We start from the raw sequence: 12,001 nt of genomic DNA, 5'->3' as shown, positions 1-12,001 counted from the left end.
TTTTTTTTTAATGTTTTTATTTATTTTTGATCCAGAGAGAGACAGAACATGAGAGGGGGAGGGGCAGAGAGAGAAGGAGAGACAGAACCGGAAGTAGGCTCCAGGCTCTGAGCTAGCAGTCAGCACAGAGCCTGACGCGGGGCTCGAATCCACGAATGTGAGATCTGACCTGAGCCGAAGTCGGAGGCTTAGCCGATGAGCCACCCAGGCGCCCCTGTATTTCTCTTCTAAATGATAAAAACTATTTAACGTGAAGATCAAGCCCTTTGCTAACTTTTATATCTTGTATGAAACCTAGAACTGTGTCTTATATGTAATAAATATTTATTAGAAAGGAGAGAAGAGAGGCAAAGCATCCACATTAAAAAAGAGAATTGAGAATATTTAAAACAGTCAGCCCTCTGAATCTTTCAGAAAACAGGTTAGAATGTCAGTCTTAAAATCTTGATTCTGAGGAAACCCTGAGCATGTTTAATTTGTGGGCTTTTTTTTTTTTTTTTTTTTTTTTTGAGAGAGAGAGAGAGAGAGAGCAAGCGAGCAGAGAAGAGGCAGGGAGAGAGAATCCCAAGCAGACCAGTGTGGAGCCCAACGTGGGGCTTGAACGTACAAACTGTGAGATCATGAGCTGAAAACAAGAATCAGTGCTTAACCAACTGAGCCACTCCGGCTCCCTATAGCTTCTAATTTAATTGTACTGATTGTTTGGGAAATTCAGTATTTAAGTGACAGATGACTTGAAGTGTAAAAACCTGACTTCGTGGCAGATCCAAGAAAGAGGGGCATCTCCCTTTTTTCTTTTGTTACAACTAGCAGCACAGAGAATAATCGTTTCTTTTCTTTTTAATTTGAGAAGGAGAGACTGCGCGCTGAGCAGGAGAGAGGGGCGGAGGGAGAGGACTGCTTGCAGCCTCCGTGCTCAGCAGTGCCTAACACGGGGCTTGATCCCACAACTCTGGGATCATGGCCTGAGCCGAAGTAAAGAGTTGTCTGAGCTGTCAGCACAGAGGCCGGCGTAGGGCTCGAACCCACGGACTGTGAGATGAGTCGAACACGTAACTGACTGAGGCACCCAGGTGCGCCCCTCCCCCCAGTAATCAGTGTCTTAATGAAGGGGCTGACACGGTCAGAGATGTCACTTTTTTTTTTTTTTTAAAGTTACTGCTTGTAAACTATCAAAGAGACATTATTTCTTTGGATTGTCCTTAGTCTTGGAGGCAATTTTCTTGAATTGGGGTGGGGGGGGTGTTTTTTTGGTTTTTTTAAGAGATATTTTTTTCTGCTTCCAGGAAAGGGTTTGAAGTAGATTTTCAAAATTTAATATAGCTTTAAATGAGATAATGAAAGCATTGCATTTGAGATGGAGCAAACAAATGACATGAACAGAGAAATTACCTGGTATGCATAATCTAGATGAACGTTCAGTTCTGAGAAACCCAATGATTAAAGAAACAAGGGATTCCTCCTGTGTTGTACATTTTTTTTTTTTGTTCTTTAATGGGAAAAAAAAAACATAAAAATGTCTTATGATAAAGTGTGGTTTTCTGTCACGAATTTAAGGAGCCACATATTTGCCGGGTTCTTCTATATGAGATATTAGGCAACATCATAGATGTGACCCCAGTTGGAGTTTTGCGGACGCAGAAACAGTATGTTGTCTCTGGAAAAGCACAGGGAAATAATAGAAAATCCTAGGTTTCGAACAGCATTTATGTTTATGTATTTTTTCTTTAGTAATTAATCTCTGCACCCAATGTGGGACTCCGCCTCACGGTCCCGAGGCTGAGGTGTGTGCTCTTCCGAGTCAGCCGGCCGGGCTCCCCATGGAACATTAGTTCTGATGATCTGACTCTTCATGGGCGAACGCAGTCTGGCAGTGTGACCAGGTACTCCATCCCCAGGGCCGAAGAGTGGCTTTAATCTGCCCCAGATGGAGGGCCACCCCACTTGCACGTGGGCATCCTGGGACTGGTGAACCCCCCGCGGGGGGCTAGCCCTTCCTCCCCCTCTGCCCAGGGACAGGAAGGACTCTGCTTTGCACCAGAGAGCGGGTGTGCTTGTCTCCTTCCCCACGCGTGCTCCTGCCTCACCCTCTCTGCCCTGCCACACGGCGTGCTCCCAGGATTGGCTGCGGGAGCTGGATCCCGACCCCGTGTGCTGGAATCAGACCTTTCCCTGGTGTCATTTGCCGAGATCGTCACGTGCTCAGACATCCAGCCCACACGCCGTTGGCTCATGGTTTATCCTGGTGGCGGCAGTGTTCCTTGTTGGTGTGGCCCGTCTCAGGAAGAGCCTGCTGGAGGGTGACAGCACGGCCCTGAGCAGGTGGCGACAGGCTCGCCCTTGCACTGCAGAGTTAACCAGTGGGTTGTTGTTAATTGTCGGTTGGTTTTTGTTTTTTTGGTTTTTAGTGAACTATAGTAGAAAGCATCAGAATGCATTACTCACTCATGCATTATTTTTAGAGAAAAATATTGTTTTGTGCACTTTTGTGTCACTGACTGACTGGTACATGTGTCTGAATGCATCCGTGCACTGTGTGTTCAGAAGGCTTTCTCGCCATGGGCGGAGTCAAAGCTAAAGCATTGTCCTGGGAATGTAGAATGTTACCTGTGTCTTATAACTTTCATCGACAGTCTATACACGAGGAAAAACATGCATTTTTCTTTTTGTAATTTAGAGGCCACATTACACTAACGTATTAATTTTCTTCAGTACTAGAATGTGACTAAAAATCAACTTTCTTTTTTAAGAACAGCGATCCATCAGAGCCTGTGATGTGCTGAAACAGGATTGTATGTGTACAGATGTCTAGCTCCATCTGCTGGGACATGTTTTCTGTGGCCAGCAGAATGAAACATACGGAAACACGGTGGCTTTCTTGGCTTTCCGTTTTAGGTTTTTGCTTTTTTTTTTTTTTTAACATTTTAAAATGGAAAGGCCTAAATTTAGGTGTCAAATCCAGTAACTCTTTGAGGTTGGTTTGGCACATCTACTTAAGAACGAGTTGTTGACCCTTGTCCTAAAATCTGAAATTTTGCGCTTTCTCTATGTATGATTTATTATAAAAATCCAGGAGAAGACGTATGAAAACATATGTTTCTCACAATATAACAATATAATTAGTAGGGAATCAATGGGACCACAACACACTTCATGGGCCTCTTTCCCTTTGCCAAATGGATTTCAGTGCAATCTTGAAATTTAAAGCAAAGGACACAAACCTAGAAAAAGGATGGCCCTAACAAATCAAACTGAAAAGCTTTGCAAATCATTTATTAGTGGAAGAAGCCATAACTTGCGAAGAGACTGAGTCCCAGGACGCTCGAGGACACAGAAAGTGGTGTGGCAGGCCGTGTAAGGTCTGTGATGCTGGCCAGACCTTGGAGCCAGTCTACACAGGAGACAGAGAGAGAAGGAAAGGTGACAGTCTTCAAAAAGTCTGCAGAAATCCTTGGAATGGCTAAGTAAATGTAGATTGTGTTTCAAAATTTATTTATAATTTTTTGGAACTCAGAATGTATTTTCTCAAGGAGGTAGTGACCAAATGCTCTGCGTTGTACCCTCTTCGAGGGTGCCCCTGGACGGGTCTGGTCAGCAAGGAGCAATGGTGAAGCAGGCAGGGACATGGCGGGGGGGGGGGGGGGGGGGGGGGGGGGGGGGGGGGGGGGGGGGGGGGGGGGGGGGGGGGGGGGGGGGGGGGGGGGGGGGGGGGGGGGGGGGGGGGGGGGGGGGGGGCTGCGTGGGCTGGAGAACTAGGACCTCTCCCCCCTCGCTTTAGTTGATTATTACCAGATCCTCCACGTGATCAAGTCTTGGTGGAAATCTGAATTTGTTGTTGTTGTTGATGATGAATTCCAATCTTAAAAGCATCATCTGGTCAGGGTGCCTGGGTGACTCAGTTCAGCATCCGACTTCAGCTCAGGTCACGATCTCACAATTTGTGAGTTAGAGCCCCGCATCAGGCTCACCACTGCCAGCGCAGGGCCCCCTCAGATCCTCTGTGCCCCTGCACCCGCCCCCGGCTCACGCCTTCTCTCAAAACTGAATACGCATTTAAAAAAACAAACAAAAAACCCCACTATACGGGTCAACTTTTGATTTGGCTAGTTCTCCGAGCTGCCAGTTTAGAGTTCTGGTCCTAGAGACATTGTCAGGTGCAATGGGAAGATCCTCTCCTGGAATAGTTCTTGGACTGAGGCCCCCCTGGTCTCCTCATCTCTCATCTTTTTTGTGCCTCCTGCTCGTCTCCCTCCGGCCCAGACTAAGCGTGTCACAGACTACTGTGCAGTAGTCACAGAAGTCATTCTGACATCCAGCCTAATATACCGTGATCTTGCTTATTAGCAAGTTTCAGTAAATGGGTTGGGTCTCGGCCAAGCCCATCTCTGCTGTGCCTGCTTCCCGTCGGCTCTAACTCCACGGAGCCTTACAAGGACAGATAGTGCTCGCACTTGTAAACCGTGAGCGCATAACTGACTCCTGCATCGCAGCAGCCACACTCCGGCGGCGTACATCCCTGTGATTTGTACACCAGCATGTGCTCACCTTCCGGGCCACTCCAGGACTCGCTTCTCAGAGGCCTGCCTGTCAAGGGAGGGTGAACTCCACCCATTTATCCTCACTTTCAACAACAGTTTTCTCCTCGTCTGTGAGTTTTTTTCTAATTGAGATAAAATCGTTTTGTTGATGAGGGGATATTTGATTTTAGGTTTTTCAATTAGTGTGTTTCCTCAGAGCCTCTGTTTATTCCTCTGCTGCTTTTTAAGTCACGCACTAGAGGGGTGCCTGGGTGGCTCAGTCTATTAAGCGTCTGACTTCAGCTCAGGTCACAATCTCACGGTTTGTGAGTTCGGGCCCCGGGTGGCACAGAGCTCAGAGCCTGCTTCGGATTCTGTGTCTCCCTCTCTCTCCGTCCATCCCCTGCTCTCACTTCTGTCCTGCTCTCTCTCAAAAATAAAGAAAAACATTAAAAATTTTTTAAAAAGGAAGATTGGCATAACAGACTGAAGAAGACGTAAAGCAAGCTCAGGCTATTTCTTGAGTTCGGGCCAGGAGTTAGGTAACAGAAGTGGGAGAAAGAAAGGAATTAATATGCCACTTTTCTGGAATTTTGGATGTTAGGAACATAACAGAAATGGAAAGAGTTTAACGGTGACATGAGTAACTTGTAGGAGTGAATTTTGATTCAGTGACTCCTAAACCTCTTACCCAGTGGTGGGCCAAAACACCATATGTACCAAATAACCGTAGAATCACTCATGTTCTGATTGGAAATATAAAACTGTGAATGCGTAAAAATTGATATGTAAATAACTTGATAAACTTTTTCACCTCCATACATTTTGATGGTCTAACACACACCCGCACATGCGGTAATAATAACTGTAAACTAACCGGGCATGACCATTTGTGCTAGCCATGGTTCTGAGCACCTGACTTTCATGAACTCGTTGGAACTTGACAGCAGTCCTCTGAGTAGGCATTTTGTCATCTGATTTAATATTCAGATTCTGTGCTGAACTCTTTAACACCTGTATCAATAGCTTTTGAACTTTTTTGACTTTGTCCCCTAGTGAGAAATATATTTTACATAATACATACTTAGGTATAAATGACAGAAAAACTTCATAAAGTTAGAAAATAAGGTGTTACAGTGCCCCTTAGAAATGAGGCACTGTAATATTTTCTATTTTATTGTGTTTAATATTTTTTAAGCTGGTTTGAGCCAGCCAGATTGGTAGCAGGATTCACTGATGGGTTGTGCCTTAGGGTTTGACAGAAGTGCTGTGCTGTGCCATACTGCTCCCTGTGTGTGTGCCCGTGTGTGTGCTCCTATGTGTGTGCTCCCTGTGTGTGTTCTCCCTGTGTGTGCACCTGTCCCTGTGGGTGTGCCCCTGTGAGTGTGCTCCTGTGTGGGTGTGTTCCTGTCCCTGTGTGTGTGCCCCTGTGTGTGTGCTTCTGTGTGTGCCCCTGTGTGTGTGCCTCTGTGTGTGCCCCTGTGTGTGTGCTCCCTCTGTATATGCCTCTGTGTGTGTGTGCCCCTGTGTGTGTGTGCCCCTGTGTGTGTACTTCTGTGTGTGCCCGTGTGTGTGCTCCCTGTGTGTGTGCCCCTGTGTGTGTGCTCCCCTGTGTGTGTGCTTCTGTGTGTGTGTGCCCCTGTGTGTGTGCTCCCTGTGTGTGCACACCCCTGTGTGTGTGACCCTGTGTGTGTGCCCCTGTGTGTGTGCTCCTGTGCGTGTGCCCCTGTATGTGTGCTCCCTGTGTGTGTTCTCCCTGTGTGTGTGTGCCCATGTGTGTGCTTCTGTGTGTGCGCGCCCCTGTGTGTGCTCCCTGTGTGTGCACCTGTGTGTGCCCCTGTCCCTGTGTGTGTGCTCCCTGTGTGTGTACAGCAGAGACACGCCACACAGGTGTACGCGCACACACGGATGAGAGTCCATGCACTCACAAAACCTGGACATATTCTCAGATACACAGAAGTTTTTGTTTAATATGAACCAGAGTAGAAAGTTCTGTGCGTCGTTTATAGATTTAAAGTAATCTCTGGGAGCACCTGGGTGGCTTGGTCAGTTAAGTGGCCGACTCTTGGGTTCAGCTCAGGTCATGATCTCACAGTCCCTAAGTTCAAGCCCTGCGTCAGGCTCCAAGCTGACAGTGCAGAGCCTGCTTGGGATTCTCTTTCTCGCCTTCTCCTCTGCCCCTCCCCTGCTTGTGCGCTCTCACTCTTGCTCTCTCTCTCAAATAAATAAAAACTTAAAAAAAAAGTTGTATAAAGGCTAGCGGCAAATCATCAAATGACCTTAAATAACAACATTGCTGTGAAAAAGTCACAGCAACTTAGGTTTGGAGCGACTGGTAAGACCCCCTCCCCGCCCCCCCCAGCCCGTCTGGTGCCTTCATCCCCTCCGTGCCTGTGGTTCAGTCCCTGTTTGCAGCACTGCCGAGGGAGGGGGCGGCTCTGTTTTCTGCAGAGCCGGTCCTTCCTTTTGGTGGCCGGCAGCAGAGCGTCGTTGCAGATTGGGCTGAAAGTCCATCTCCTGCAGCCTCCTCCTCCTCACCCTTCCCATCGCCCTTGTATGAGCCTTTAGACGTTTGACAGAACCTCTCAAGTGCTCGCGTTGCAAACTGGAGGCCCGGAGGGCGATAGTCGTGACAGACACTGGAACCTCTCGGTAACCCATGTCATGCCCTTCTCGCCAAAACAGGACCTGATGCACTGCACAGCATTTGCAACTGCAGACGAGTATCATCTTGGGACTCTCTCTCAGGATCTGGCCGCCCACGGATATGTTGAAGTAACGAGCCTGCCGAGAGGTACATCTTCTTGAACCTGGGCCAAATACATTAAAATGTATCAGAAAATAGTTTTCCTGTGATGCATCGTAAATATTCATTTGTTTACATTCCATTTTCTATTTAAAGGATCCTGTCACAAAAATGATGTTGAGTCTCTTTATACTAAAGACAAAGATAAGACACTAAAATGTATTTATAGAGAACTTAGTCCTCAGATTAAAATCAGTATGATTTTTTAAGGGTTACTTATAGGATCATTGTGACTTGGGATAATCAAAGGCCATGTCACATCATTTCTGTCGCATTCAAAAGTTGTTTTATTCTTACAGAAGAGCTAGCCAGTGATAGAAATGTTGGGGAGAGCCTTTAAGGAAAAATTTACCAGCATAATATAATACTTTAAAACTGAAAAAATTAGCTAAAAGAGGAATACAAAGAATCTTTAAAAAGAGAATCAAAATTAATAGGATTTTAGGATAGTAACAGGAAGGATTCTTGAAAAAAAATAGCCTGTTTGATGTTAAAATATAAGTAACTTGGAACACTCTGATGGAAGTCCATAACTTTGCCACAAAGAAGCAAAAATAGATTGAAAACCTCCCTGCTACATAGAAAAGTCTTCAAAGAGTCACTGACCCCATAAGAAGCCCTAGAAATGTCACTGTGCCCCTTCAGCCTTGGTGACCGGAACAGACTCTTTGTGCTATTTGATGGCAGAAACAAACATAATTGACTGAGGAAAACGGAGCTGTGTCCAGGGCCCCGAAGATAAATAATTGTCCCGGTGTGTCCTCGGCTGATCCCAAAGGCCGTCAGCAGGGTGACCTGTGGTGACCTGCGCATTATGCCCTGGGGGCCTTCTGTACCCGTCCGTGCCCTGGGTCCTTCCATTTCATTTGTGTTGCTCTTGGCTCTGTAGGTGAACTTTGCCTTCTGGAGGACCTAGTGCTTGGGGACGTAGAGCTCCCCCAAAAAAGGTGGTCGAGGGTTTGGTCTTTATCTGAACAGCCCATTCCCCAACCTCCAGGAGCTCTGACGCTTCGTGGGTCCGGATTTTAGGTGAAGATACTGTATATAACTTTTTGCATACTGCTAATAGTACACTTATTAATTGACACATTAAGATATATTTATCATTTGTGTTATAGAATATGTACTTTAAATATGAACTCTACTAATGTATAAAGTATTGAACCTGTATATTAACGTATATTTAATAATATTGGAAAGGTTAAAGTATTGAGTCATAGGTGGCTGTGGTGCTAGTTCTCATGATTAACGCTGAGCCCTCACTTCGATGTGGTCATTATCTTTGTGTCTCTGTTTTCTGTTGTGTCACATTTTATATAACTTAAACTCATCAAAATGAACAGTTTGAGAATATTAAAATTAATAACATCGTGTTTAAAGGAAGAGAATTTTGTAAAAAAATGTAATTCTTGAATCTTAGTTGTATTAAAACTAAGACAGGGGCGCCTGGGTGGCTCAGTCAGTTAAGCAGCCGGCTTCCGCTCAGGTCATGATCTCTCAGTTCGTGGGTTCAAGCCCCGCGCCAGGCTCTGCACTGACAGCTAGCTCAGAGCCTGGAGCCTGCTCCAGGTTCTGTGTCTCCCCCTCCCTCTGACCCTCCCCTGCTCACACTGTCTCTCTCTGTCTCTCAAAAATAAATAAAAAACATTAAAAAAAAAATTTTTTAACTAAGACTTTACTAATCGTTAACTGGACTAATGATTACAGAGTGAAAATGGTTGTCAGTGAGTAGTTTTAAATAGTACTAATAGTAGTGGCACAGGTGTCTGAATGTTTTATAAAAAGTAGTTTTTTACGGTCTTTACCTTTTCCTATATTAAATACTGTCAGAAATGTAAAAATGACAGGCAGAACGTTATAGAACACTTAACAGTATGTGAAGGAATGATCACACGTACTTTTAGTTTCTAGGTGACTCGTAAACCTTGGGTCACTTTATTGTGAAAGCTTTTCGTTCATTTATTTTAAACCACAGATGCGGCTAATATTTTGGTGATGGGTGTGGAACATTCTGCGAAAGAAGGTGATCCTGGCACAATATTCTTCTTCAGGTAAGGCCAGAGGCCGCCCTACTGGGAGACGGGCTTGTGGTCAGATGATGTGGTCTTGAAACTTGCAGGTGTCCTCCTGCCTTAATAGTAAATGTGTTCACAATTTACCTGTGATTTAAATTTCTCCCTTAATTGTTATTTGATCCACGGGGCTTTGTCAGCTTAAAGAATTTTCTGGTGAAGCCTCTTCTACAACAAATAATTTTTCCAGGGCTTGGCTTTATCTGTAACTCTGGATTTTTTTTTAATGTTTTATTTTTATTTTTGAGAGAGAGAGAGAGCTTGAGCAGGGGAGGGTCAGAGAGAGGGGGAGACACAGAATCTGAAGACAGGCTCCAGGCTCTGAGCTGTCAGCACAGAGCCCAGCTCGGGGCTTGAACCCACAAACCGTGAGATCATGACCTGAGCCAAAGTTGGACGCTTAACCGACTGCGCCACTCAGGTGCCCGTGGATTTTTGTTTACTGAGAATATGCAAAGTCCCTTGCCTTCCATTCATCTTCAGTGCCCCTTATCAGACTCATGCTACTACCCTGCTGGTTTTTTCTTCTTTTTTCCTTCTTCGGTAGCTCTTTGGTTAAACTTTTAGACCACCTTACCTCTCCAGAGAGTTTAGCCTGGGACCCTGACTCACATATACTTATTCCTTTTATTTAAAGGTTGCTTTTTTTTTTAATGTTTTATTTATTTTTGATCCTGAGAGAGACAGAGCATGAGAGGGGGAGGGGCAGAGAGAGAAGGAGACACAGAACCAGAAGCAGGCTCCAGGCTCTGAGCTAGCTGTCAGCACAGAGCCTGACACGGGGCTCGAACCCACGAATGTGAGATCTGACCTGAGCCAAAGTCGGAGGCTTAACCGACTGAGCCACCCGGGCGCCCCTAAAGGTTGCCTTAATACCAAATTCTCCAGAGTAGCTGAATGAGAATAGTTATGATCATAGAAACCACCGAAAATAATTTTATATTACCCTCCCAGCTCTTGAGGAAGGTCTGTTATTCCCATTTTGCAGCCGAGGACACTGAGGGTGAGAGAGAGTCTGGGAACTCCCCACAGTCATGGGGCTGGTCTGTGTCAGGACAGAACCACGTGGGGCATCTGCAAGAACCCAAACTTTGATGAAATGTCTGTGACATCAGTCTTTATAGTTGATGATAACTGGGAGCTGCAGCTTGGTTCCTGTCAGTGTCTTACCTTCCCTTTTTTTTTCTTTTTAAGATTTTATTTTTTTAAGTAATCTGTGCAGCCAACATTTGGCTTGAACTTAACCCCAGGATCACAAGTTTTGCATTCTACTGACTGAGCCAGCCCCGAGGCCCCACCTTACCCTCCTTGTTTAGGTAACTTAGGAGATAATCAAGAGTTCCACATTTGGTCCCAGCAGAATAGCAGCCCCTTTGACTCAGGTGAGGAATTTGGATGCCTGAGGGCCTCTAGATGGGCCCCATCCCCTAGAGCTACACTGCAAGGCCCCCAATGTGATGATACATTGTCTAGTGGCCACATGTTTAAACGTTAAAAAAAAATTTTACTTTTGAACACCAGTCACAATATATATTGTGGGAAATTAATTTTAATCATGTATTTTATCTAACCCAGCATTGCTGTCATTTCAGCATGTCATCAGTCAGTAACGAATGAGATTTTGACACTCGTCACACTAAGTCTTTGACACTCAGTGCACCTTGTACATTTCCAGCATCTCAAGCGCGGCTCCAGGCGGAGGGGGCCGCTGTCCCAGCTCCTCTCGTCTCCCGGAAGGGACGCTCTGAACGGCTAGCGCTCTGCCGTGGCTCTAGGTCACACACGCACCTGCCTCCTATACCGTCCAGCGGCTGGAGGCCGCAGCCTGCCGCCCGGTCCCCTGCCTGCCGTCTCACCCGCCGCCATCTACAGGCAGGATCATTCTCATCACTACACTCTCCTGCTTAAAATTCATTGGCGCTCTACCAGACCCCTGTTACGGCGCAAGATTGGGGCCTCCCTGCCTCTCCGCCCCGGTCTCCCAGGACGTGCCCACATCCACGGCCGCGCTGCGGCCAGGGAGCCGCCTGGCGCCGCCTCCCTGAGCCCAGGGTGTCCCCTCGGCTGTGGTGCCGCCTCTCGGTTGCTCACTTGGCCGTGGGGACCGTGTCCTCCCGCGTGCGCCCGCGTGTACCCTGCGAGATACGCTCACCGCGTGGGACCGCGCTTGGAGGCCCGTCTGTCAGTCTGCTCGAAATGGGGGTCCCGCGAGGATAGGAGCCGGACCAGGCTCCTCCTTGTGTCCCAGACGCTCGGTCCAGACCACATGTGTGCTGCGCACCTCGCTTCAGGGGTATTTGAAGGATAAGGAGGGCCTGGGTGGCTCCGTCGGTTGAGTGATTTCAGGCTCACGGTTTCACGGTTCGTGGGAACAAGCCCCGCATCGGGCCCTGCGATGACATCAGAGAGCCGGCCTGGGATTCCCTCTCTCTCCTCTCCTCTCCTCCTCTCTCTTCTCTCCTCTCTCCTCTCTCCTCTCTCCTCTCTCCTCTCCTCTCCTCTCCTCTCCTCTCCTCTCCTCTCCTCTCCTCTCCCCTCCCCTCCCCTCCCCTCCCCTCCCCTCCCCTCCCCTCTCTCCTCTCTCCTCTCCTCTCTCCTCTCTCTCT

The 12,001-nt window shown here is 47.0% G+C and overlaps 1 protein-coding gene across 4 annotated transcripts in view; it reads left to right on the top strand.

The window, feature by feature from the left end:
* Positions 1 to 12,001, top strand: part of RMND1 (required for meiotic nuclear division 1 homolog) — a 45,000-nt gene that overhangs the window by 7,776 nt on the left and 25,223 nt on the right. For 3 of the 4 annotated variants that reach the window (XM_029943972.1, XM_029943971.1, XM_029943973.1), the window contains 2 exons: positions 7,203 to 7,311; positions 9,299 to 9,374. In XM_029943972.1, coding sequence (XP_029799832.1) covers positions 7,203 to 7,311; positions 9,299 to 9,374 — 185 coding nt within the window. Of the gene's footprint in view, positions 1 to 1,866; positions 1,884 to 7,202; positions 7,312 to 9,298; positions 9,375 to 12,001 lie in introns of those variants that run through there. The other variant, XM_029943974.1, reaches the window with a different exon arrangement.

This window comes from Suricata suricatta, chromosome 7, assembly GCF_006229205.1.
Source record: "Suricata suricatta isolate VVHF042 chromosome 7, meerkat_22Aug2017_6uvM2_HiC, whole genome shotgun sequence".
Classification (NCBI taxonomy): Eukaryota; Metazoa; Chordata; class Mammalia; order Carnivora; family Herpestidae; genus Suricata; species Suricata suricatta.
This window is presented reverse-complemented; position numbering and strand designations above follow the sequence as displayed.